Raw genomic sequence first — 26,258 nt, 5'->3', positions numbered from 1 at the left:
CCTACTTGATCATAATATAGCGACACACAAAAGCATCAATAGCAGATCTGCAAGCTTGAAGCGCAGCGCAAAGCAACATGTTTTGAACTTGTTGTGGACCTGCTGCTTTTGAATTTGAACCCTGAAAAGTGAGTTTGACATGAGGTTTGTCTGCATTGGAAGGTCTAAATTATAAAGTCAACATGATAATCAAAATAAATTAATCCAAACACCCACCATGATTACAATGTGTTACTCACTCCGTTTATTTTGTTAGTTACAATGAAACATAGTAACGTAGGAAAAAAGTACAAAAGGTTTGATCGTAGTCATACAGAGTGAAAAGGACTTTGTTGATGGCAGGTCTATGGCGTTACACATCACAGCATGCCAGCTGGCGCATAAATGCACAATAGCATGAAGGTATGTGGAATTGTGTGAAATTGTAACAGAAATTGTAACTTCTGTCCACTTCAATACAAAGTACAGTATAAAATGCTGGTTAAGTCTTTAAAAAGAAAAAGAAAATATGTTTGCACGGCCATTCAAGTAAACCAGTGCTACAGTATAGCCACTAAATGAAAATAAAATTATCAAGTGACAATATAAATAGTTTGCATTGCTTTAAATAAGTGCTTTAAGTGGTATAAGCCCAAATTTCTACATATGGCATACGAGAATGGTTATAAATGCTCTCTGTAAAAAATAAACGGTAACCTACAGCTCTTGTGTCACGAAAACAAATAATTCATTAAGGGCTAGTTTGATTAATTTGTGATTTATGGAAAATGTTCATTAAAGTATCTACATGATGGATTAGATGAGAGAACAGCTCACAGTATCAGTGATGATTACGTTGAGGTTTACAGCCATACGTTTACAACTACACATGATGTTACAGTATATGGCACTGAGTCTCAACATCAGCGGGTCCAAAAGGGTCCTTGGTGGTCTGTAACTCTTGAGTGTACAAAAATGGACCTTTGAGGGTCAATCTTGCTCCATTTGTACACTCAGAGTAGATGATTTTACAGTCTACATAGGAAAGATAAATGCTTCCATATGTATGCTCAGAGCCATAATGTTCTATTTGGACCGGGCGTGCTCCAGACCAGACATAGAGAAACAGTGATATAATGGTGCTGTGGGGCATTTGGTCCGCCGGTTCAGTCTCTCTACAGGCCCATGTCGTGGTCACCAACACTCTGGCGGAGGTAGTCTTCATACAGCTTTTTCTGCAGAGATGGAGACATACGTTAACCCATTGAGACATGACGCCCATTCTACAAATGTCTTGTAAATCACAACAGTTTTCTCTAAACTTTTTCATGGCAAGTACCACCCAAATTTTGAGTGACTCTGGCAGCCACTCAAACCATGGCACTGTCCATTCCAACCTCCATGCTGAGACGTGTCAACTCACCACCAGATGTCACTGCACCTCTTATGTGCCTGTTAAATGTTAGCTCTCACAAACACTCTTTCATTTGCAGAGATCTTATTATGTCATCAGATACAGATATATTCATGATTACAGAGTCATGGCTGGGTCCAGGTGATTCTCCAACTCTCAAAGAGACCTGCCCACCTGAGTTTTCATACTTTAACCACCCTAGATTGGGCCATGCCGGTGGTCTAGCAATAGTGTACACTGTACAGAAACATCATTAAATGCTCCCCTGTAGATATGGAAGCTTTCACTTCCACTTTCGAATTATTTTGTTTTATTATTAATGGTAAGACCCCTATTTAATTCGCCTTAATTTACAGGCCACCAAAACGCGTAGCCGGGTTCCTAGAGGAACAATATCAATAATTGATAGTTTTTATCAATTATTATGGCCCAGCATGACAGTGTTATCCTGACAGGGGACTACAATACCCACTTCTGCTGCCCTTCCTCCACTTTTCTAACAGATTTTATTAATCCTTTTACCTGACACTAAATGGTAAATGGTCCCACCCACAAATTGGGACACACCCTTGGGCCTTGACCTAACCCATGGCGTCTCCCTGGTTAATTTGAATATTTTCCTCCCTCTGACCACAAAGCTGTATTTTTCCACACCATGCTGCCTCCTCCTGCTGCTCTGCCACGTACATCCTCCCGTTCCCGGACATTCAACTCTTTCACCAGGCTTTTCCAGCTACCACAGCCAACACCACCATGCACCCACCACTGTCAGTTGATGTTTTAGTTGATGATTTTAACAGCACCTGCTCACATATTCTCGACTCTATTGCACCTTTTAAAATCAAATATGTCAAGCAAAAAGCCATGCTCTGGCAAAATGATCAGACCAGAGACATCAAAAGAAAATGCAGGAAGGCCGAACGAAATTGGAAGAAAAATAGACTCACCTCATCCCATGACCATATCAGGGAATTGATGGCCAGTTATCATTCTGCAGTAAATGATGCCAGAAACAGATATTTTTCCAACCTCATTACCTCTCACTCCCACAATTCTGTTTAAAGCAATTGACTCCGTAATCAGCCCACTACCCAGTCAGTCTGGAGGCCTCCTCAGAAAGGTGTGAGGAGTTCCTCCACCACTTCATCAATAAGGTTGAAGGAATAAGACAGAATCTTCCCCCAGCTCCTAGAGCCCCCGATATCTTTCCACCACTACCGTCCCACCTCACCTCATTTTAACAGATTTCACTAGCAACACTCCAACAGACAATATCACAAATTAAATCATCCTCATGCCCATTAGACTCCATCCCACATTCCTAAAAGAGGTCCTCGAAACCGTTGGCCCCAATATTCTATACATTTTAAACTGTTCCCTGGCCACAGGGGTTTTCCCAAGTAGCCTTAAACATGCCCTGGTGCACTGCAGCCCCTACTGAAAAAGCCTTCATTGGACCCCCTCATTTTAAATAATTTTAGACCCATTTCAAAACTATCCTTTTTATCTAAAGTTTTAGAGAAAGTAGTTTCTAACCAATTGATTTCATACATGAATTTTAACAGTACTTACAGGAAAAATTCCAATCTGGTTTCCGCACCCTCCATAGCACTGAGACTACTCTTTTAAAGGTCTCAGGTACTCTTTTAAACCCGGCTCAGGCAACATGTCACCTCTTTTGGCCTGTCTCTCTGACATCAAAGACTGGATGACACGCGTCCGAGCGATTCCCAAGCGCGAGTTGAATTTGGAGCGCTGTGATTGGTTGTAGGAAGCGCTGGGCTGTGTTTTGGACCGCACACAAGTGTTTATGCCTACTAGTACTCTATGACTAGTACTAACCCTATCTCTAACTCGAACCTAAACATAACCGCAAGCAGGGGAGCAACGCATCCCTCACCAACCTTAATCCAATCTTTTTAATGCACCCCTCACCAACCTTAATCCAAAAACTATTAACGTACCCCTCACCAACCTTAATCCAAAAACTATTAACGTACCCCTCACCAACCTTAATCCAAAAACTATTAACGAACCCCTCACCAACCTTAATCCAAAAACTATTAAAAAGTCTGCGGTAGTAAAAGAGGTGGCGGCAGTGGGGCGCGAACGCGTGAAGCATGGTATTACAAGTCGGCGTAGTAATCCACTAGGCTAGCGAGGCAGCTGGCAGAATGGGGTTTTGGGTTTGTATTAGAAGGTGAGGTTCCGCCCGCGCGGGCGGCGCTTTCCTAGACTACTACGCGTGGCCGGCGTGGTGCAACGAGCGCTCCTTCCCGCAGAACCTGCTTGGGAATCGCTCGGAAGCGGATGACACAGAATTTCCGTCAAAAACAGAGATCATTTTATTCGCCCCCCCCCCCACCCTCCCATTACACTCACAACTTGACTCCCTTTCCACAAATGTCACACCTGCAGCCCGTAATCTCGGGGTGATTTTTGACTCAGACTTAACTTTTAATAAACAGGTAACAACAGTTGTACAATCATGCCATTTCCAATTAAGAAATATTGCAAAAATCAAGCCTTTCCCATCAGCTCCAGACCTCGAGATAGTCATACATGCCCTCATTTCATCACGCCTCGACTACTGCAATTCCCTCTACTCCGGCCTTAGTAAGAAAATCACATCCCGTCTACAGTTAATCCAAAATTCTGCTGCCAGACTGCTTACCAACACTAAAAAACAGGACCATATTACACCTGTACTTGCGACTCTCCACTGGCTGCCTGTGAGCACCAGATGCGACTTCAAAATTCTACTCATTACATATAAAGCCCTAAATGGGCTGGCCCCTACCCATGTACATCTTCGAGATGCTGTCCCCTCCTAAATCTGAACGCATCCTCAGATCATCGGATAAGGCCCTCCTTGAGGGCCTAGAACGAACCTTGTCACCAGAGGTGATCGGGCCTTTGCCACCCGGGCACCCAGATTATGGAATGCTCTACATGTAAGGTTAGCACCATCTGTGCCTGTGTTTAAGTCACTTTTAAAAACTCACCGTTTACCCCTTCTATAGATTATTACATATCCAACTGCTGCTATTTGTCATCTTTTCCTTTTGCGTTTCTCGTTTTAAAATAGCTTTTGACTGTAACTTGTTACATGTTGTTTTTGTACTGTACAGCACTTTGGAACCTTGTTTTGAAAGGTGCTATATAAATAAAGTTTATCATTAAAATGTATTTGGCCATGGAACGAAACCTGAAAGAACATTTATTTCACGTAACGTTGCTTCTGTCTATGGTCTGCACTCTGTAGCTAGCTACCCAAATGGAACGCCAAGTTGAATCAATGATGGATAATTTATGAAGATTGACCATCCCATTTGGAGCTACTAGAGGCGAAATAGTACATAAATCCTACGAATGTCCTATATTTACTGGTGCTAGATCCCGTGAATGTGTTGCTGCCATGCTGGGACAGAGAAAGGTCGAAAATAAAGTAGATTTTCTTCCCTTTTCTCTCTGAAAAAAGCCATTTTAGTATGAAAGTCTTGGAAACGAAGTCTGCACCTGATCGGTCAGGGATCAACATACAGAATAAGAATGAAATGACCCGCACACCGTCTGCACGTGCACAATAGGAAAAACATTTATGGCTTGTGGCGATCGGGTCCAGTGACCATGGAGCTAAAGAAGCCGTGTTCACATTCACTCTACCATTGGAATGAATAGACTCCAACCTGCTTCCAGCCTCCTATAACGTAAAAGGCTAATACAGGAAGTAAACCTTCTTTTAATCGTCTTGGGTTCAATTAACACTAAGCAAAAAGGGTTTGCAACTTGCAATACACCAATGCCACTTTTCACCACTAGAGGGCTTTGCTCTGATTCTCTACTGTTTTAGCCTAACTCTGTAAGTGTTTGTTAGTAAATGTATAGAATATCAAAATGTTATGTAAACACACCTTTTTGGTCTTGACCACATCCTGCACATACTCCAGTTTCTGTTGCAGCTGTCTTTTCTGTTTGCCTGACAGAGTGGGTTGAGTCCTGCACAAAGTGGGAGAAGAGGCTTTGATTGATTACTTTTTTAATTAACAGTTTGCAAGGACAGGCACAGGGATATACAGTACAATACAAGGTCTGCTAAAAGGACGAAACCAGAAAAGCCTTTTGGCTCGTTTCCATTGGTAGCTCAAAATCTCTAAGAATACATAGATTAAAGCAAAATAAATAAGTTTGTATGGCCATGCCCTAATGTGTGGTTTGTGAAACAGTGTGAAAGGAGCCACCACCACACTAGTGCCGTTTCCGAAACAATTAACATATGTAAAATGATGATGCTTTAGTAACATTGTTCCTGCTGTTCCTACCTGAAGGAGCAGCGTGCGAGGAGGAGCAGGAGGAAGGAGAGGAGAACCATCCCACCACATCCGTACAGCTGCTGCTCCACAGACAGGGAGTCGAACACACGCACCAATGGAGTCTGCACAGAGGAACATGATCCATTACATCCGCTACTGCACACACTCTCTCACACACACACACACACACACACACACACACACACACACACACACACACACACACACACACACACACACACACACACACACACACACACACACACACACACACACACACACACACACACACACACACACACACACACACACACACACACACACACACACACACACACACACACACACACACACACACACACACACACACACACACACACACACACACACACACACACACACACACACACACACACACACACACACACACAAAACACTAGCTGATCTACAAGCTCAAAAGATGGGCTATTCTCATTATTAGGGGGAAAATCATAATGAGGCGGTATAAGATAATGGTGACATTGATTGTAAAATATTGGTGTCCAATAATGTTGAACAATAGAAACACAATTAAAGCCCCAATCCCCTGCCGGCTGGGGCAGAGGCTGTCCACCTCATAAACAGCTCTCAGTGGGTAAATGGGGCTGGTCAAGGTCTTAGGTTCCAACCACCTCATAAACAGCTCTCAGTGGGTAAATGGGGCTGGTCAAGGTCTTAGGTTCCACCTCATAAACAGCTCTCGGCGGGTAAATGGGGCTGGTCAAGGTCTTAGGTTCCACCTCATAAACAGCTCTCAGCGGGTAAATGGGGCTGGTCAAGGTCTTAGGTTCCACCTCATAAACAGCTCTCAGCGGGTAAATGGGGCTGGTCAAGGTCTTAGGTTCCAACCACCTCATAAACAGCTCTCAGGGTAAATGGGGCTGGTCAAGGTCTTAGGTTCCACCTCATAAACAGCTCTCAGGGTAAATGGGGCTGGTCAAGGTCTTAGGTTCCACCTCATAAACAGCTCTCAGCGGGTAAATGGGGCTGGTCAAGGTCTTAGGTTCCACCTCATAAACAGCTCTCAGCGGGTAAATGGGGCTGGTCAAGGTCTTAGGTTCCAACCACCTCATAAACAGCTCTCAGGGTAAATGGGGCTGGTCAAGGTCTTAGGTTCCACCTCATGAACAGCTCTCAGCGGGTAAATGGGGCTGGTCAAGGTCTTAGGTTCCACCTCATAAACAGCTCTCAGGGTAAATGGGGCTGGTCAAGGTCTTAGGTTCCACCTCATAAACAGCTCTCAGCGGGTAAATGGGGCTGGTCAAGGTCTTAGGTTCCAACCACCTCATAAACAGCTCTCAGGGTAAATGGGGCTGGTCAAGGTCTTAGGTTCCACCTCATGAACAGCTCTCAGCGGGTAAATGGGGCTGGTCAAGGTCTTAGGTTCCACCTCATAAACAGCTCTCAGGGTAAATGGGGCTGGTCAAGGTCTTAGGTTCCATCTCATAAACAGCTCTCAGTGGGTAAATGGGGCTGGTCAAGGTCTTAGGTTCCACCTCATAAACAGCTCTCAGTGTAAATGGGGCTGGTCAAGGTCTTAGGTTCCACCTCATAAACAGCTCTCAGGGTAAATGGGGCTGGTCAAGGTCTTAGGTTCCACCTCATAAACAGCTCTCAGCGGGTAAATGGGGCTGGTCAAGGTCTTAGGTTCCATCTCATAAACAGCTCTCAGGGTAAATGGGGCTGGTCAAGGTCTTAGGTTCCACCTCATAAACAGCTCTCAGTGGGTAAATGGGGCTGGTCAAGGTCTTAGGTTCCATCTCATAAACAGCTCTCAGGGTAAATGGGGCTGGTCAAGGTCTTAGGTTCCAACCACCTCATAAACAGCTCTCAGGGGTAAATGGGGCTGGTCAAGGTCTTAGGTTCCATCTCATAAACAGCTCTCAGGGTAAATGGGGCTGGTCAAGGTCTTAGGTTCCAACCACCTCATAAACAGCTCTCAGGGTAAATTGGGCTGGTCAAGGTCTTAGGTTCCATCTCATAAACAGCTCTCAGGGTAAATGGGGCTGGTCAAGGTCTTAGGTTCCAACCACCTCATAAACAGCTCTCAGGGTAAATGGGGCTGGTCAAGGTCTTAGGTTCCAACCACCTCATAAACTGCTCTCAGCGGGTAAATGGGGCTGGTCAAGGTCTTAGGTTCCAACCACCTCATAAACAGCTCTCAGCGGGTAAATGGGGCTGGTCAAGGTCTTAGGTTCCATCTCATAAACAGCTCTCAGCGGGTAAATGGGGCTGGTCAAGGTCTTAGGTTCCAACCACCTCATAAACAGCTCTCAGCGGGTAAATGGGGCTGGTCAAGGTCTTAGGTTCCACCTCATAAACAGCTCTCAGGGTAAATGGGGCTGGTCAAGGTCTTAGGTTCCATCTCATAAACAGCTCTCAGTGGGTAAATGGGGCTGGTCAAGGTCTTAGGTTCCAACCACCTCATAAACAGCTCTCAGCGGGTAAATGGGGCTGGTCAAGGTCTTAGGTTCCAACCACCTCATAAACAGCTCTCAGCGGGTAAATGGGGCTGGTCAAGGTCTTAGGTTCCAACTCCCATATTTTTGATTTTCCCTCCTGGACCCCCCTTGGGTTTAAGAGGTTAAATCGTTAATAAACCATTATTTGAGCGACAATGGGCTCTATGCACACACGCCATTTTGGAAAGACCGTGGACCCCTTCCCGGTGTTACTGCCGATACTAATGAAACTCTGTTCCATTCTGGTCAAACAGTCAGGGTGCTGCTATTGTGCGTGTTGGCTCAATGGAAACACACCAGTGGATCCTTGAGAGGGTTCCAAATTGCCCCGTACAGGTGTGCAACTCTCAGAGTTATAGGGGTCCTTGAAATTAAAAAGTTTGAGAACCACTGTACACTAAATGGAACAGAGCCTTAATTAATATCATCGGTAACACCGGTAACAATGCCCGGAAGTAGGAAGAGTTATTCTGTGTGCATATAGGCTAATAAGGCTATAGCCCATTCATCGACGAGTAAACATTAATAAATGGTCGACACAGCCATATCGCCGAACTCACCAGGTAGAGTGAGAGAGCGTCCGTGCCGTGGTCTCCCAGCGCCATCTCCAGCAGTTCTCGGGACAGGTTCCCCAGGACCAGCAGGAGCATGAGGCACAGCGGCACGCAGAAGCCCAGCAGGCCCAGGAAGCAGCCCTTGCAGCGCGACCGCCGGTTCTCAACACTGGTCTGCCTGGAGGGGGGAGGGAGGGGACATGGTCATGGTCAAGGGCATGGCCTGAGGGGGGTGTTAGAAGCAGTGGCATTACAGTCCTGTTGCAAACTTTGGAAGCTAATCATAGCCAATCAGGTTGAAATATGAAAATATCTGACAGATCTGTCTTGATCACATAGATAATGTGTACAGTTTTGTGTGAGTTTTGGACAAACACCTGTAGGGGTAATATGAAACAAATTAGTTATTAAGTTTAGCAAAGATTGGCCTGCTGGAAGTGCTATAACATGCGGAAAGAATTGGGGCAGATGTTCTCTCTTAGCCTCCAGGGAGTGTGTGTGCAAGGAAATTGTGAATCGATTCAGAATCGTTGATAATAAGAATCGCAATCTTTAACCGTTTGTGACACACTGTAAGCTTGTACATCTATCTTTGAACATTCTTTAGAAAATCTTGAAAGTGTGAGAACCACTGCTTTAGAAGGCATTTGTCGAATCAGCCTCAGGTCTTTCTTAATGAGTACCGTTAAATGAATGGATGTTTTCCCTAACAGCCGTAGTTACTAGTTACCTGTCCTCGTAGAGGGTGTTTGTGATGGCGTCGTTAATGAGCTCACAGTCCTTCTCCAGGGAGTTGAGTGTGTTCTGGACAGTCTGGTTGATGGTCTTCTCCACGGTGCGACACACCTCCTCTATCTGGTTCACACAGCGACTGGGCTGTGGGCAGCAACAAACATTTAATTGAGACACTTTCAGCTAAGATTAACCATTTATTGCAATGATATGGCATTTAGTTTGGCGATGTGGCTCTGCTCATGTGATATTTCAGATTACCTGTGCAACATACACAAGGGAGAGAGAGAGAGAGAGAGAGTCTTCATTTACTTTTAAGTACAGTAAGTTTGTATACTATAGTTTATATCATCTCTGTTGGGTGGAAACCTCATATGTCCAAACCTCCAGAATTCAAATTCGAAAATAGCAAACATAGGAGTGGATCTTCTATTTTTGTGTGACACACAAAGTTAGAATATGGAGAGGTTTATAGGCTCTATTGAGTGTTTGGGTCAGCCCAGTGGCCCATCTACCTACCTTGTTCGGGTTAGGAATGTAGATAGTGGGCATGTCAAAGCCACACTTGTTGAGTCCCTGCCGCTTACACAGCTCTTGAACAATCTGCATCATCACTCTCTGAGAGAGCCAGTCACAAAACAGGAAAAAAGAAAAGGGAGGAAAAAAAAATGTTAAAGGAGCATTCAGTGATTTGGAAAACCCCCCGGTCCGCCCCGGTAACAAGATGTGCACATGCACGCACTACAGTGGGGGGGGACGCGCAACAGGCCAACAGCACACACACACACACACACACACACACACACTCCAAGGCCCGCCCCCGCTCGATCATGATTGGCAAAAGGGCCCTCTCTATCCTGATTGGATGCAAGGACTGTCTAAGAAGGACGAGACGCGAAGACCTTAAGGGCGACGCCATGTTGCTCACATGGTGCTCCATGGAAGGAAAGAAACATGCGCAGTTGAGACCAGGAAGTTGGACATGACAAATCATAGATATGGTGCAAATGGCCCAGCAGATGGCGTGATGCCACTGACAGGAGAGATGCTTGTACATATGTCATGTCTGACCAACATTACTGTCTGTGTGATGATCCATGCTGGGACTTACTTTTGCCGTTAAAACGTTAATATAAAAGGTAAAATGCAATGTACAAGCATATCTCCTGTCAGTGGCATCACGCCATCTGCTGGGCCATTTGCACAATATCTATGATTTGTCATGTCCAACTTCCTGGTCTCAACTGCACATGTTTCTTTCCTTCCATGGAGCACCATGTGAGCAACATGGCGTCGCCCTTAAGGTCTTCGCGTCTCGTCCTTCTTAGACAGTCCTTGATTGGATGGAGGCTGGGCCACCAGCCTAAGGTTTTTTGAACCCCAGGGGTTAACTGGGGACAGGGAGGAACTCCTTATATGGTCAGCACACACACACACACACAATCCTCCCTACATATAGTAGGGAGGATTATCACAACAAAACAAAAAATAAGTGATATTTGAATTAAGTGAAATCACTAAATATACCTTTAAAGGCCCAATCCATAGGATCACTGATTGGTCGGTGATTAGTGAAGCAGAAATAAATGATTGGTGAAAGATACATAAGACTATAATATCCCCATACCGTGGCAAATACCTGGTGAAGAAACTAATGAGGAAAATGCGTAATTGTGTCGTTGTTCAGAGTGGTTATGGGCTAGGCCACATACAGTAAAACCCTGTGTTCATTTTAACTCCATTTGGTTCCAGTTGTACGTTCTCACGGCGTAAAATTCAAGCGGCAATCTAATCTGCCAACAGACCTTAGATGTTGCGTATGAGGTTCAGGCAGTACTACTTGTCATCAGTAGGTGTCCTACTTGACACCAGGGTCTAACGTTCTCAATGGAACGTTACTGGAACTACTAATAAGAATCATCATATTCGAACTGGGACCCCCCCCCCCTCCTTTTGGAGGAATTAAACATTTATTAAAAGTCCTTACATTGTCACATCACTGCCATCTTGAGAACCACTGCTCTACCACACAGATTGGTTGAAATATCATTCTTTCATTAAAATAAAACTTTGACTGTGTATGTCACAGGTCAAGTCAGTGAGGGGGGATATTAATTATTAGTGAGTCTCTATTCCAGTCAATAGGATACTTCTAAATGATTCATCAAAGCAAGGGAGTGGCCACCAGCCAGAATGCCGTTAACATTTTGATCTAGGGCTACAAGAAGTGATTATCTACTTTAGAAATTGTTTAATCGAATAATTGAATATAGCCCATTTACAAGATCACAACGCACCTTTTACCTTTAAAAATGTTGCGGCTATAATGACATGATCTAAATATTTGATAAAAGTATCGCAATCAATTAAATTGATTTGTTTGATTAACTATTGCACCCATGGCGCTGTGTGTGTGTGTGTGTGTGTGTGTACGCACCTGTCTGTCAGACTCTCCTCCGGCCTCGTCGGCCTTGCTGAGGTAGAAGCGGAGGCGGTCGCCGTGCTTCTCGTTGAGGGCCTCCACTATGTTGAGCGTGCGCTTGCACAGCGCCTGGCCCATGGGGTCGAAGAACACCAGGATCAGATCACACAGCTCACCTAAAGAGTGAGAAGAGACGGGGTCACCACTCACCAATATGTCCGTATTGGACAAATCTGTTGATTTTCTGTTTTACACACCATTATAATGTTCCTATTTTGATCATACAGTAAAACCCAATTACTGAATGCCATGTCTACAGGTTTTCTTCAGAATATGTATAACACGACTATGACACATTAGGAGTCCACTAGTACTAGTGGATCTCAAATGTTTATTTGCAAAGACCCCCCTAACTCTGACAGTGTTATTTGAACACTCCTTTAGCGATTAATAAAATGGCAAGACTTACCCATTGGAATGCATAGATAATTTGCATGTGCACGCATGTTATGAACAGCATGAGTACTTTTAACTGGGAAATCAGGTCAAATTCACATCCTTCACACACCCCAGTTTGCAAACAAAAAGCCTGGCAACTACAAAATCAAAAGCCATTGCCATGTTGTATTTTACTTTACTTGAGTATTTAAGATTTCCACTACATTTCAGATCCAAATATTGTACTTTTACGCCATTAGATTTATTTCAAAAGTTTAGTTACTTTGTATCTGTATTATTATCTGTATCACAAAGCATATATAGACATATACATACATGTACACACACACACACAACATGCGAGTGCTTCTTCCATCACAGATTCTATTGCCCACAGACCCACCTAGCCACATGACGGCCTGGTCCACATCAAAGGGATACTTCATGTCACCGTCCACCAGACCTGGCGTGTCCACGAACGTCACCAGGCTGAAGCGCTTCTGCCGTGATGTGCAGATCTCCGTGCTCAGGTACTCCGACACGCCTATGTGGCATAAAGCAACAAGAAAATCTCATGACTGAAAATGTAATGGTGTTTGGGCTTTTGTCATTCACCGCTGTTCTACTGTACATACAGCCAACCAGTCGGTTGCAGAAGTCACAGGTTGAGGCTTTAATCTTTGCTTTATTGACTTGAGACAGTTCATGTTTTATGTAAGATGCTTCTAAACATGTATTCTATTGCTAGTTCAAAATGACAGATCTACAAGAGGTTTTTTTTCACTTTTTAGGCACAAGGTTATTGATTGTATTTGTAGTCATTAGAACAGTAATGCTCCAATTACACCACAGCAGATACAAAGTAAACGTCTTGAAGTATACTGTGGCTGACGATTCCTCTGATCCTTGCATTTGTGTCGTGCTTGTGATCGTAACAATTTTGTCACAGCAAGGGAAGAGATTAAAATAATGCCACTACTGTAAACACAATGTGGGAATTACAGTGACTGGAGTGCAGAAGACTCTCTCACCTTTGAATTCTTGCATAGGCTTGAAGTGTGGATATAGATGAAGGGTGGCATTTCCCTAAAAGACAAACACAGCCAGGTAAAGCCAAGCCTCATACAGTATGCAATGCAATTGCGATTTATACCTCGTTGTTTGCAGGTGTAGGAAAGACCTAGTTAATTGACTCAGCAATGCAAGGACTCATTGACACAGCAATGCAAGGACTCATTGACACAGCAAGGCTGATTGGCTGCCCCTGGCTGCCCCAGTGATAATCATGATTAGGTTCAGCTTGCATGCTTTTCTCACTCAGTTGTTCTGCTTAGTTTGACCTGAGGAGCTGTGTTTTATTTTCCTCTCTGACTGTGCGTGTTCATGACAGTAAAAACCGCACTGTTCAAGATTAAAGACACTAAATCAAGCAGCCCTCCTCCTGTGACTCTTTGACCGGAGTCCATCCATACGTGTACCGGCTCTATTCCAGTCATTTCCAGAGGCCCTAGCCCTCTATTTCATGGTCCTTCGATCCGGATAGAGCTCCATCAACACTATGGATCCTGCAGAGCAAGATGCAGCCGAGGCAGCAACTCGTCCCCACAGAGAGCAACACCTTCCCCAGCACCTGAGTGACTTCGAAGTGGGCTACACACCTCAGACCCGAGATGAACCTCCAAAGGCTCCATCCCACGCATCAGAACGTCGGGATGGCGAGACGAGGACCCCATCTCAGATGAGTGAGCACTCACATCGGTCACGGTCACACACGTCAGGAGAACAGGTCGGTGGGTCAAAGCCTCCATCCATGAGGAGTACACACACTCAAAGTAAGTCCTCACACCACTCAAAGGCCAAGTCGGCCTCTGTGTCGAGTTCATCCAGGGCGAGTGAGTCCTCACACCATTCCAAGGACAAGTCCGCCTCTGGTTCGGGCTCACATCGTGAGTCCTCACACCATTCCAAGGACAAGTCCGCCTCTGGTTCGGGCTCACATCGTGAGTCCTCACACCATTCAAAGGCCAAGTCAGCCGCAAGCTCAGGCTCCCATCGATCCTCTGCTAGTGCAGACCCCCGACGTGCTCTGACACCGATCCAGGAAGCTATTCTCGAAGAGAATATCCAACGCCTGGAGCTGGAGCAACTACAACAACAGGTCTTGGAAGACAGCAGAGCTGATCTGGAGTGTCAGCACCTTCAACGTATGCAGCAGGAGGCACAAGATGCACGAGAGGCTATAGCCAAACGTATTGACAGACAAAGGCGACTAAAGAAGAAGGAAACCGAACTCCAGGTGGCCCAGCTAGTCACCTCACTCCTTCAAGAGTCTGTGAGGGAGGAGCCAGGTAGCCGTACACCACCCACATCTAGCTTCAAGCCAGTACCAAGCACGAGCGCCTTTCCTACGGACTCTACAACACTGCAGCGTCCAGTCGCTCTGCAGAGCAGCCAGCACATGCAGGCTCACTCCACCATGGACACTACAGTGAGGCAGCCATCACACCAGTCAATGCACCTCTCTGCTGCACCCCCTGTTTCAGAACTTTCTGCTTCGACTGCATCGTTCCTACCTGCTCTCAACCAGCAACTGCCTCCTCAACTTTCCATAGGTACTGCAGTGAGGCATCCCCCAATACAAACTATACCTTTCTCCCATTCACCCGCTGCAGCGTTCCAAGCTCCGGTTGTGCGCTCCCGCACCCAGCTGCTGTCTGCTCAATCCACTGCGAGCATTACAGCAACGCACCCGACAACACAACCAACGTCTTACTCCGCTGCACCATCAGTACAATTGCATCCGAACACGGTCTTGTCAGCTCACTCTAGGCTCCCCCCTAGGTCACACCAGGCCTCTGCGGTAGGGCATAACATCCAGACCCAGCAGTATCACACCACCGTACCAGCCGTACAGATTCCTTCCTATGGTGTGAATACCTCCACTGCGGCTCACTCTCACGACCCTATGAGTTCTGCTGTACATTATATGGCTCCTAACCAGCAAAAGGCTGAACCACCGCGATATCAGCACCCAGGTTCAATGATGCCATTCACCCAGCCTTATGGCATTCCCCAATCAATACTGCCAATCTTTGAGCGCGACCGTGAAAGCGACTTCGCTCTCCTCAAGATGGCCTTGGATAACCTGACAAGCGGTCACGGGTACTTGACCGAACAGTATAAATACCAACTGCTCCTTGGTCACTTGAAGCTTCCCAGCGCTCTCCACCTGGCAAAAGCTTACATGTACGACTCTGAACCGTACACTGCTGCATTGCAAGCCCTGCAAGACAAATACGGTCAACCCCGGCAGCTCGTCCAGTCCGAGCTAGGTGCCATCCTCAATACACCTGCCATCAAATTCGGTGACTCTGAAGCCTTCGACTCCTTCGCACTGTCCATCCAGTCACTGGTGGGCATGCTTGGGACCCTGGAAGGACCTAATGGTTACGAGTTGAGATGTGGATCACACGTCGACAGGCTGCTGGCCAAGATGCCCCCATCTTACAGAGACGGGTTCATTGAATACAGTCTGAATCAGGGTATTCTCAGGACAGGGTATGACCAGACGTACACTCTGTCCGACCTGGCAGCCTGGCTTCAGAGGAAATCACATGCCAAGCGTCTATCAAGCCGAGCTGCAGCGCTCTATCAGTGCGATGCCCCCAACTCCAAGCCAGCCAAGACGGATCATCGTGTCATGCCGAAGGAAAGGACCACAACCATTCTTCTCAACGCTGAGGACGTCGCCAGCCCATCAGAGTCTGCTCGTCCTAGTACTTCAGAGTATGCACGTAAGTCCACCTTCAAGTCCAAACCGTATTGTCCTTATTGTGACAATAAAGAGCACTTCATAAATAACTGTGATGACTTCAAGAAGTTGTCCATCAACCAGGTGGTGAAGTGGATCAAAGATGGAAAACGGTGCTGGAAGTGTGGCCGCAATCACGCCGCTGAAGCATGTACTCTGAAGCGCCCTTGCAAAATATGTAAGGAGCAGCACCTCACCATCTTACATGACTCCGTCCAGCAGGCCCGAACTAACGTCCACATGGTGACTACACCACCTACCAGAATTTACCTCGACCGGCCAAACCGCCCACACCAGGTGATGCTGAAGGTCATTAAGGTCATCTTGAGAAATGGGGATCAAAACATTGAGACATATGCCGTTTTGGATGACGGCTCTGAACGAAGTATCATCCTCCCTCAAGCCGTGCGGAGCTTGAACCTTCCGAGAGAGCGAGAGACTCTCCACTTGCAAACGGTCCAGCAGACAGTCGAGCAGCTCCAGGGCAGCTCTGTCTCCTTTGATGTTTCTCCACTGTGTATGCCTTCCGAGAGGTACCGGATCCACCAGGCCTTCACTGCCAACAGTCTGAGCCTGGCACAACACTCCTACCCCATAGCTGCACTACAGAAACGTTACAAGCACCTCCGTGGCCTGCCCTTACCGCCAATCGACCAAGCTAAGCCTCTGCTCCTGATAGGTTCAGATATGCCACATCTCCTGACCCCTGTACAGCCAGTACGTGCAGGCCCACTGGGAGGTCCTATCGCCATTTGTACCCGACTGGGTTGGTCACTCCAGGGCCCTACCAGTATTGTCCAGAACACATCTAATACACAGTGCCTCCACATCTCCACTGTATCCCCGGCTAACGAGCTCTTCAAGAATGTGGAGCGCCTTTGGCAAGTAGACACTCTCCCTTATGTGAATCAGAAGGCAGCCACACGCTCGAAGCAGGACCAGCAAGCCATCGACATGCTACAATCATCCACCATTAGAGTCGAGGTTAATGGAATCCAGCGTTACGCTACCCCCCTGCTTCGGCGAACACACGCCACCCAACTTCATGCTTCAAAGGAAGCTGCGCTGCCGTGCCTCCGCAGCACTGAGAGACGACTTGCCAAGGACCCTAAGCGAGCAGAGGTCTACTGTAATGAGATCCGAAAACTGGAGAAGGCTGGCTACGTGGCAAAGATACATCCTGCTGAAGTCGACCAGTCTACAGAATCCTGGTATCTTCCACACCATATGGTGAATCACAACGGGAAGGACAGGATTGTATTCAATTGTTCATTCCAGTATCAGGGCCTGTCCCTAAATGACCTCCTGCTTCCCGGACCTGCTCTAGGACCGAGCCTGCTCGGTGTCCTCATCCGGTTCCGTCAACACTCAGTGGCAGTGAGTGGAGATATTAAAGGAATGTTTCACCAGATCCGCCTACTGCCCGGTGACAAGCCAGTTCTACGTTTTATCTGGAGAGACATGGAGAGAGAGCAGGAACCGAGTGTTTATGAGTGGCAGGTACTTCCCTTTGGGACGACATGTAGTCCCTGCTGCGCTATCTACGCCCTCCAGCGACACATTCAAGACAGTGTAGAGGGCAACCCAGCTTTGACCGAGACAGTTGAACAGTCATTCTATGTGGACAACTGTCTTCACAGCACCTACTCTGCGGACGAGGCCAAAGGTCTAGTTGACGACCTCCGCCAGCACCTACAATCAGGAGGTTTTGAGGTCCGCCAGTGGGCAAGTAATGTGCCCAAGATCATCGAACACCTCCCACCTGAGGCCCGCTCGGAAAGTAGCGAACTATGGCTCTCTAAATCCAGTAACGACCTTCAGGAGCCTACCTTAGGTCTACGTTGGAATTGTCTCAGCGACACCTTGGGGTACAAGCATCGCCCATTGGAGACCTTATCACCTACATTGAGGAATCTTTACCGAGTACTAGCCTGCCAGTACGACCCTCTCGGCTATATCGTGCCATTCACTACAAGGGCTAAGGTCCTCATCCAAGACCTGTGGAAGGAGGAGGTTGGCTGGGACGAGGTGATCCGACCTCGAAGTCTGCTTGACCAATGGCATTCCTGGGAACAAGAGATTCCTCACCTTATACAACTGGAGTTCCCTCGGGCGTATGCTCCGCCACAAGCCGACACTGCTACAGTCACAAGAGACCTCCACATCTTTTGTGATGCGTCAGAGCGGGCATACGGCTCTGTCGCCTACATGAGGACCGTGGACGACCAACAGGACGTCCATATTTCTTTTGTGCTTGCTAGGTCTCGGGTGGCCCCCCGCAAACAGCTGTCGATGCCACGCCTGGAACTGAGTGCTGCCCTCACAGGTGCTCAGCTCGCTGGCGTACTCCAAGCTGAACTCACCGTGCCCATCCAGCGAGTTGTCCTGTGGTCTGACTCCACTACCGTTCTACATTGGATTAAGTCAGAGTCCTGTAGATACAAGGTGTTCGTGGGCACCCGCGTGGCGGAGATCCAGAACCTGACTGAGCCTGACAGCTGGAGATATGTGAACTCTGCTTTGAATCCGGCAGATGACATCACTCGGGGTCTGACTCTGAAGGAGTTGGCACAACCACATCGATGGCACATGGGACCAGAGTTCCTCTACCTACCTGAAGATCAATGGCCTACCATGCCCTCAGCTGAACCCAACTCTGACAACGGTGAGCTGAGGAAATCCGCCATCATTGGTAATGTGACCATCTCTTCTGTTCCCCAGTTACCTGCCATCGAAGACTTCTCTTCATGGAAAGAGCTCATTCAAGCGACAGCCAGGTCCCTTCACGGGGCGGCTGATTCTGATCAGCTTGAGGCAGCGGACTACCTGAAGGCTGAGAGGGCCCTCATCCTACGTGCCCAGACGGACTCGTTCCCGGAGGAGGTCAAGGCCCTCAAGTCAGATCGGGCTCTTCCCTCTGACAGTAAGCTGAGCTCACTATCCCCAGAGTATGACCCTGTCACAGGCCTCCTCAGAGTTGGAGGTAGGCTACACAGGGCAGAGAACCTGGAGATCGACGCCATACGTCCAATCGTGTTGGATCCACAGCATCCTCTGACAAGGTTGCTCATCCAAGATTATGACCAAACTCTTCTGCACCCTGGGTCAGAGAGAGTACTTGCCGAATTACGCCGCACATACTGGGTTCTGCGTGGGAGAGAAGCAATCCGCAAGCATCAGCACTCCTGCCGAGAATGCCAGCTATGGCGAGCAAAGCCTGACGTCCCCAAGATGGCGGACCTTCCACCTTCTCGCTTACGCCTTTACAAGCCCCCGTTCTATTCCACTGGAGTGGACTGTTTCGGGCCATTCCACGTGAAGATAGGACGCCGTAACGAGAAGAGATGGGGAATTGTGTACAAATGCATGACTACTTGTTGCATACACCTTGATCTCCTGGAAAGCTTGGACTCCGATGCTTTCCTGATGTCCTTGAGACGATTCATCTCACGGCGAGGCACTCCATTCGAACTTCTTTCCGATAACGGCACTAACTTTGTCGGAGGGGACAGAGAACTGCAAGAATCGTTTGCCGAGATGGCGCCAAGACTGAAGGAACAGTTGGCCAAGCAGAAAATCACATTCCGTTTCAACCCTCCGAGTGCACCACACTTTGGCGGAACGTGGGAGAGAGAGGTGAAGTCAGTGAAGACTGCCCTCAAGGTCATCCTTAAGGACCAGACGGTGTCCGAGACCGTCCTCCGGACAGTCCTCATTGAAGTGGAGGGTATCATGAATGCCAAACCATTGGGCTACCTCTCCTCAGATGTTGCAGATCCAGATCCCATCACTCCAAACATCCTCATCATGGGACGCCGGGATTCGTCCTTGCCACAAGCTGTCTACGACTCCAGTGATCTCCTTGGGAAGCGTCGCTGGAGACACAGTCAAGTACTGGCTGACCATTTCTGGTCCACATTCATCCGCCATTATTTGCCAGGACTACAACAGAGACAGAAGTGGAGGAAGGATGGCAAAGAGCTGTCCGTCGGTCAGGTGGTCCTCGTTGTGGACCCGCAACTCCCTCGGGCCCTCTGGCCTGTCGGGAAAATCACACAGACGTACCCTGGAGCTGATGGACGCGTCCGCACCGCATCTGTGCAGGTGAAAGACAAGATTTACCTGCGCCCTGCATCTCGTCTGGTGCAGCTACCGAGTCTCCCTGGCGAGGGGGACCCCTGATGGACTTTCCTGTTTATGTTCAAATGTTTAAGTACACATTTGGAGGCGGCTGTGTAGGAAAGACCTAGTTAATTGACTCAGCAATGCAAGGACTCATTGACACAGCAATGCAAGGACTCATTGACACAGCAAGGCTGATTGGCTGCCCCTGGCTGCCCCAGTGATAATCATGATTAGGTTCAGCTTGCATGCTTTTCTCACTCAGTTGTTCTGCTTAGTTTGACCTGAGGAGCTGTGTTTTATTTTCCTCTCTGACTGTGCGTGTTCATGACAGTAAAAACCGCACTGTTCAAGATTAAAGACACTAAATCAAGCAGCCCTCCTCCTGTGACTCTTTGACCGGAGTCCATCCATACGTGTACCGGCTCTATTCCAGTCATTTCCAGAGGCCCTAGCCCTCTATTTCAGCAGGTGTAGCTACATCATGTAGCACGTTGAGATGTGAACTTCCTGATACCGATTCAGATACTCATAACTTGCGTATCAGTCAATACAGAGTACCGTTTAAAAAAGATCTAGGACAGTGGTTCTCAAAGTGGGGTCCAGGGACTCTCAGGGTTCCTTGAGGGGGTTAGAAATGGACCACACAGATCTGTAACTCTGACAGTTATGGGGGTCCTTGAAATGTAAAGGTTTGAGAACCACTGATCTAGTAATAAATACAAATAAAAAAATATATATATAAAACAGTAGTAGTGCAACATCAACTGAAGCATTCAAAATACTAAATAATTGATTACTATAAATTACATATCATGTAATAAATTATGTGGAATGGGACAGACTGGCATACTCACCAATACCAGTATTTTAGGCAGTATTCTAACTCTAGCACTAAGGTAGCTAGTGCTAATGTGTTAAGCTGTACAAGATACATTAACAGTAATGAGACTTGATTGTAAAGGAAAGGTAAAAGATAACAAGTGAGAATGTTAACAAGAGAGTCAGACAAACAGTGGTTGACAGACGCTTTAGGGATCGATAACGATAAAATAACTGAAAAACTATGAAATGTTAGTAAAAGTGTAATATCAGTAATGCTGTACTCACTGTGAGAGATTCTCTCTTGCGGCCACTAGTAACAAAGCTGAAACCTTGGGTCTCTATCGCAACGCCAGTGCGTTGGATGTGCTCTTCGACATACCTGGCAAAAAAAGAAAAGACACCTTAACAACGCATGGGTTCTCAACCTGGGGGTCACGATCCCAAGGTTTGGCATTTTTTATATCAGTTTTATTTATGATGTATTTTCTCTATTATAGAACAATGAATACAAGGAATTGGTTTGAAATATGTAAACAAACAGCACCGTTTTAACATGACATCCATATTTTCTGCATGTCATTACTGTATAGTGTATACAGTATGCGTTTTCAAAGATTGTAAAAATAGAAGAGTAGATCTGCCTCAATGTGTCAGAACGCAACACATTCTGAGCTTGTAGGTAATTTCTTCCCTGGCCCGTTCTGGTGTCACTGAAAACAAGTTGCAAAAAGGTAGGCTGCATTTCCAGTTGAGCTAGCTACAGTTTGGCTTTGCTGCGTTATTGTTTTATAGGTGTGTTTGCACTTCTTTTTAATTGCCTTGTCAAATGTCAATGTGTAGCATATTGATTTTACTTTGCATGATGCGACTGAGTGAAGCCAAGTGACCAGTATGTCTGGCCATTGGACGTGTGCTGTTGTTGGTTGTCAGTCAAAGCAACAACTTTGCATTGTCTTCCTAGAGTAAGTGAGGAAAAATGCATTTCATAGATATAGCCTACACATGCATGCAAATGGTCAAGATTAGGACAACCACAACAGGAGATAAGTAGAACAGAGTGCAAAGACAACTTATAGTATTCTGGTAATTGTGTGCCATGAACACAGCCCTACATTGACAGTAGCCGTTAACAGTCATCTTATCTGTAAAGCAATCACTGAGAATCATCACTAGCAAGTTAATACAAATCGGCTGTCGGGTGGAAACCTATGTCCAAAACTGTTAAACTTTTCAGGATTTGAATTCAATTTCAAAAGCTACAAAAGCAGCAGATCTACAAGCTCAAAATGTATCGCTTTGTGGAGCGTTTCGAACTTGCAGATCTGCTACTTTTGTGTGACACAGTGTGATCAAGGACAAGTAGTAGGCATTCATTTACATAAACACAAAAAACGTGAAAACATGGAGATAAGAGGTTTTCGACCCCACCCCCGACAGGGATGAAATTCAACTACATCTTATTTGTGTGTCATGATGATGTCTCTGTGGTGCTGCGTTTGAATACTGCTGACAGAACACAAGTTAGGGAGAACGATGATGGTTGTTGATATTACCAGTTGATGAAGGAGCTCTTGCCAGCAGAATGGTTTCCCATCAACATGACCGTGATCTTTTTCCTGGGTGGCAGCAACTTCACACCTACAGACTGGGCAACTGTGATCAGCCCTGGAAGAACACAAACTCAACACTGTCACTTTTTTGTTATTTATTTACCCAGGGTAGTAGCTGAGCAGCACAAGTTTTCATTTACAGCAACGCCCTGCACACATACTGATACAGACATTAAATTAAAACCTGGGAGCTGACAGCTGAGCTGACCAGTACAACCACACTCGTATACGTATTGTTGGCCACTGAGCAGCTTCAAATGTCAAAACCCTAAACCCATATATTGTTGCACAACAGCGAAAACAGACAGTCTTATATAAACCTCACAAGTCACAATGAGTCGCATTTCATCATGGTGCTTCACTGCTTTCTTAGATCTACTATTTGGGTTAATAAAATACAATAATAAATTAAACCTTTTAAAAGTTTTAGGGGAAATGTGCATGCTGAAATAGGCATGCCAGTGTGAATGTGCACATAGTTTGGTAATATCCTTTAAGAAAGTTGTGGCATTAGGGCTACTGGGCCAGTAGCAGTAAAGATAGTGTATGTGTCTTTACAAGGTGTGCCAACTGTGCTGATTATCCAAGTCTCTGAGTGGACCTGGAGTGGACTCAGAAGCTCTAGGCTTAAATTCAGACTTAATTGTAGCCCGTCTCCGGACCCCCCGGGTTGAGCTCCTTTGGACCTACCACGTAGGGTCCGGTCTCACCGGCCTCAAGCGACATGGGATGCCATCTGATTTCCCCTGACTTAGCCCTGTGCTGCGGTGTGGGTGTCACGCTGACATATTCCAAACGAAGCATATGAACGCTATAGGAGACAACGAACCATCTGACCCCCCCCGCGAACGGCTCAGAAGCCGTTAAGTATTTTTAATGTTTGTACGACCGTTTTGCCAGCTCTGAAATTCTCTCTTCGGTCCCTCCTTGTTGACATCTCGGTTGGCTAGCTGCGCCTACGAGGCGCGTAGGGAGGCGCTGCTAGCCAACCGAGATGCCGAGAGGCGGTACAATGGGATGTCAACAAGAGAGAATTTCAGAGCTGGCAAAACGGTCGTACAAACATTAAAAATACTTAACGGCTTCTGAGCCGTTCGCGGGGGGGGGTCAGATGGTTCGTTGTCTCCTATAGCGTTCATATGCTTCGTTTGGAATATGTCAGCGTGACACCCACACCGCAGCACAGGGCTAAGTCAGGGGAAATCAGATGGCATCCCATGTCGCTTGAGGCCGGTGAGAAGGAACCCTACATAAAGTCATCAAAATGTCAGAAACTTTAACGTAGGGTTCCGAAAGGAGCTAACTTAATTGGGGCTTCTGTTTTCCAGCATGTATCTTAGCTCTGGTTTATACAGCTCTAATGCCTTGGCAACGGCATTGGAGCTATGGATCATGTATCTACATGTATCTATAGATATAAAAGAAGTCAGTCAAGTGCAGTTGGGTGAATGTACAGCTAGAAGAGGCCAACATGTGAAGTGAAGTCAGCCAAACATGACAACATCACCCCCCCGGAGCATCACTCAATGCCAGCCAGCTAAACCAGTTTAGTTCAAGCCGGTGGCCGGGGCTTGCCTTTATTCTCGTCTAGCCTGCCCTGTCTGGATCAAAAGTGACAGTGTCTTACAACCCAAACGGTTGTACTGTTAAACGTTGCTTTGACTGTACCGTTATCTGAATAACTAAATTCCCCCCCAACAGGCCAACTTCATCATACCACACAAAACAGGATGGATTAGCATTGCTAATAGCTAGCAGCCGGTGTTGCGGCTGTTGCCAGGTCTTGCGAGATAAATAAACTATACCAGGTTTATTAATACAAGCCCAAAATAAGTAACCTATTGGGTTCACAAATTCGCTCCCTGGGGGGGGCGGGGGGGGAGTGGACGTGGAAGGATTAAGGAGTGGACAAAATAAATACATATGCATTTGGGCGTCCTCGACATGAAAATGTTTGAGAACCACTGGTTTAAAGAATTAAAAAAAAAAAAAGGAAACTAGCCCAAATAAGATAAGCAACTACACTTTAGAAACAAGCACCAAAAAACAAACCACAATAAGCGACATACAGGAAAAACAAGCGCAACTTGGTCGCTTATAATAAGCAGACATGGCAACCCTGGTAGCATAACGTTTGGCTAATCCAAACATTTTTGAGCGATTAGCCTTGACTCTAGTCCGCATCAACACGTCAGAGCTTTAGAGAGAAGTGCCACATACACCGACTGCCCTGTGTGTGTCATCAGAATCAGATAACGGCCAGTTCAACGGCAACATTTAAGTCATTGCCAAACGAAACCCCTTTAGCTCGAGAGACCCAGAAGAGAAATGTGATGTTTCTCCCCCGGGAACCCAAACTAGTGAAATAGCCGATCTGCAAACTCACAACGCGTCGCATCGCGACACGACTTGAGCTTGTAGATCGGCTATTATCACTAGTTAATAACAGTACATACATTAGATAATGTGATGTATACACACGCGCACACACACAATAGTGGCAGAGACTCACCGCTGTCTGCATCGGTGTACAGCTGGTGACAGTCCCGTAAGATGCGCTCGTCGCAGGACACGCTGGCACTCACCGCCTCGGCGTTCGCAGCGCTTCGGCTCTTAATTTTTCCGGACATCGTTGGTGATGTTTTATATCAAAGTCTGTCAGGTTAAATTGCCACGGGTTCACTTAGCTATCATTCAAAAAAAGATGATGGCGACGAAGAGAAAGGAGATGTGGGACCTGAGAGCGACGACGGGCTGTGCCGTGCGTAGTTTGAATCAACCCGGTCCGTTTAGTGGAGACGTCATCAACGATTCAACGGGCCACGTCGTCTACTTTAACGGTATTTGAGCAAAGGCCGCTGGGTAATGTAGTGTAGTTTATATATTGTATTATTGTTTTCTAGTTTTAGTTTGGATTGACAAATTGGTTTGTCAATCCAATCCAATTCCCTCCAAATTTCTCAGAGACTCAGCCATCTCTATAGCTCCAATCATCACCCACATAGTAAACCTCTCCATCAAACAGGGACAGGTCCCCCAAGATTTCAAACTGGCCAAAGTAACCCCCTTGCACAAGAAAGGGAGTAAATTAGACCCCGCCCTATTTCTATTCTTAGTTCCATCTCGAAAGTGATGGAAAAAATAGTCTATGAACAGGTTGAAAAGTATCTTGCCACTAATAAATTATTGTACGAGTTCCAATCTGGCTTCAGAACATCCCACTCCACTGACACATGCCTTCTCTATTTGAGCGACCACATCAAACAAGAGGTGGACGCTGGCAAATACTGCGGCATGGTCATGCTGGACCTCCAAAAGGCTTTTGACACCGTGAACCACTCCATACTGGTTAACAAGCTAAAAGCAATTGGTTTCGATAGCACATCAGTGAGCTGGATGCAATCCTACCTGGAGGGGAGAGAACAGATGGTGGAAGTGAACGGAACACTGTCCCCCCCCCTCCCAGTGAGCTGTGGCGTTCCACAAGGAAGCATACTAGGGCCTCTACTGTTCCTAATATATGTAAACGACATGACT

At 46.5% G+C, this 26,258-nt stretch overlaps 1 protein-coding gene across 1 annotated transcript; it reads right to left on the bottom strand.

Annotated features, from left to right (window-relative positions):
• Nucleotides 1-221: 221 nt before the first annotated feature.
• On the bottom strand, nucleotides 222-25,575 carry LOC306936733 (uncharacterized protein). The gene is made up of 12 exons (XM_079520350.1): nucleotides 25,234-25,575; nucleotides 22,665-22,776; nucleotides 21,397-21,490; nucleotides 13,385-13,439; nucleotides 12,757-12,897; nucleotides 11,931-12,091; nucleotides 10,013-10,111; nucleotides 9,492-9,637; nucleotides 8,768-8,939; nucleotides 5,716-5,828; nucleotides 5,308-5,392; nucleotides 222-1,214 (listed from the first exon to the last, which is right to left on the bottom strand). The coding sequence occupies exons 1-12, from the start codon at nucleotides 25,349-25,351 to the stop codon at nucleotides 1,155-1,157; spliced, it is 1,356 nt and encodes a 451-aa protein (XP_079376476.1). The 5' UTR covers nucleotides 25,352-25,575; the 3' UTR covers nucleotides 222-1,154.
• Nucleotides 25,576-26,258: the final 683 nt, after the last annotated feature.

The sequence above is a fragment of the Electrona antarctica genome (genome assembly GCF_951216825.1).
Source record: "Electrona antarctica genome assembly, chromosome: 14".
NCBI classification, from domain to species: Eukaryota; Metazoa; Chordata; class Actinopteri; order Myctophiformes; family Myctophidae; genus Electrona; species Electrona antarctica.
The sequence above is the reverse complement of the archived record's forward strand: the minus strand, read 5'-3'. Positions and strand labels throughout refer to the sequence as shown.

What these genes read in the sequence shown, in the direction of transcription:
- LOC306936733 (XM_079520350.1), bottom strand. Translation starts at nt 25,351, where the DNA reads ATGTCCGGAAAAATTAAGAGCCGAAGCGCTGCGAACGCCGAGGCGGTG. An exon ending in AAGAGCTCCTTCATCAACTG is followed by an intron (nt 21,491 to 22,664) that starts GTAATATCAACA and finishes TTTTTTTGCCAG; the next exon opens with GTATGTCGAAGAGCACATCC. An exon ending in CCAGGCCGTCATGTGGCTAG is followed by an intron (nt 12,092 to 12,756) that starts GTGGGTCTGTGG and finishes CTCACTCTTTAG; the next exon opens with GTGAGCTGTGTGATCTGATC.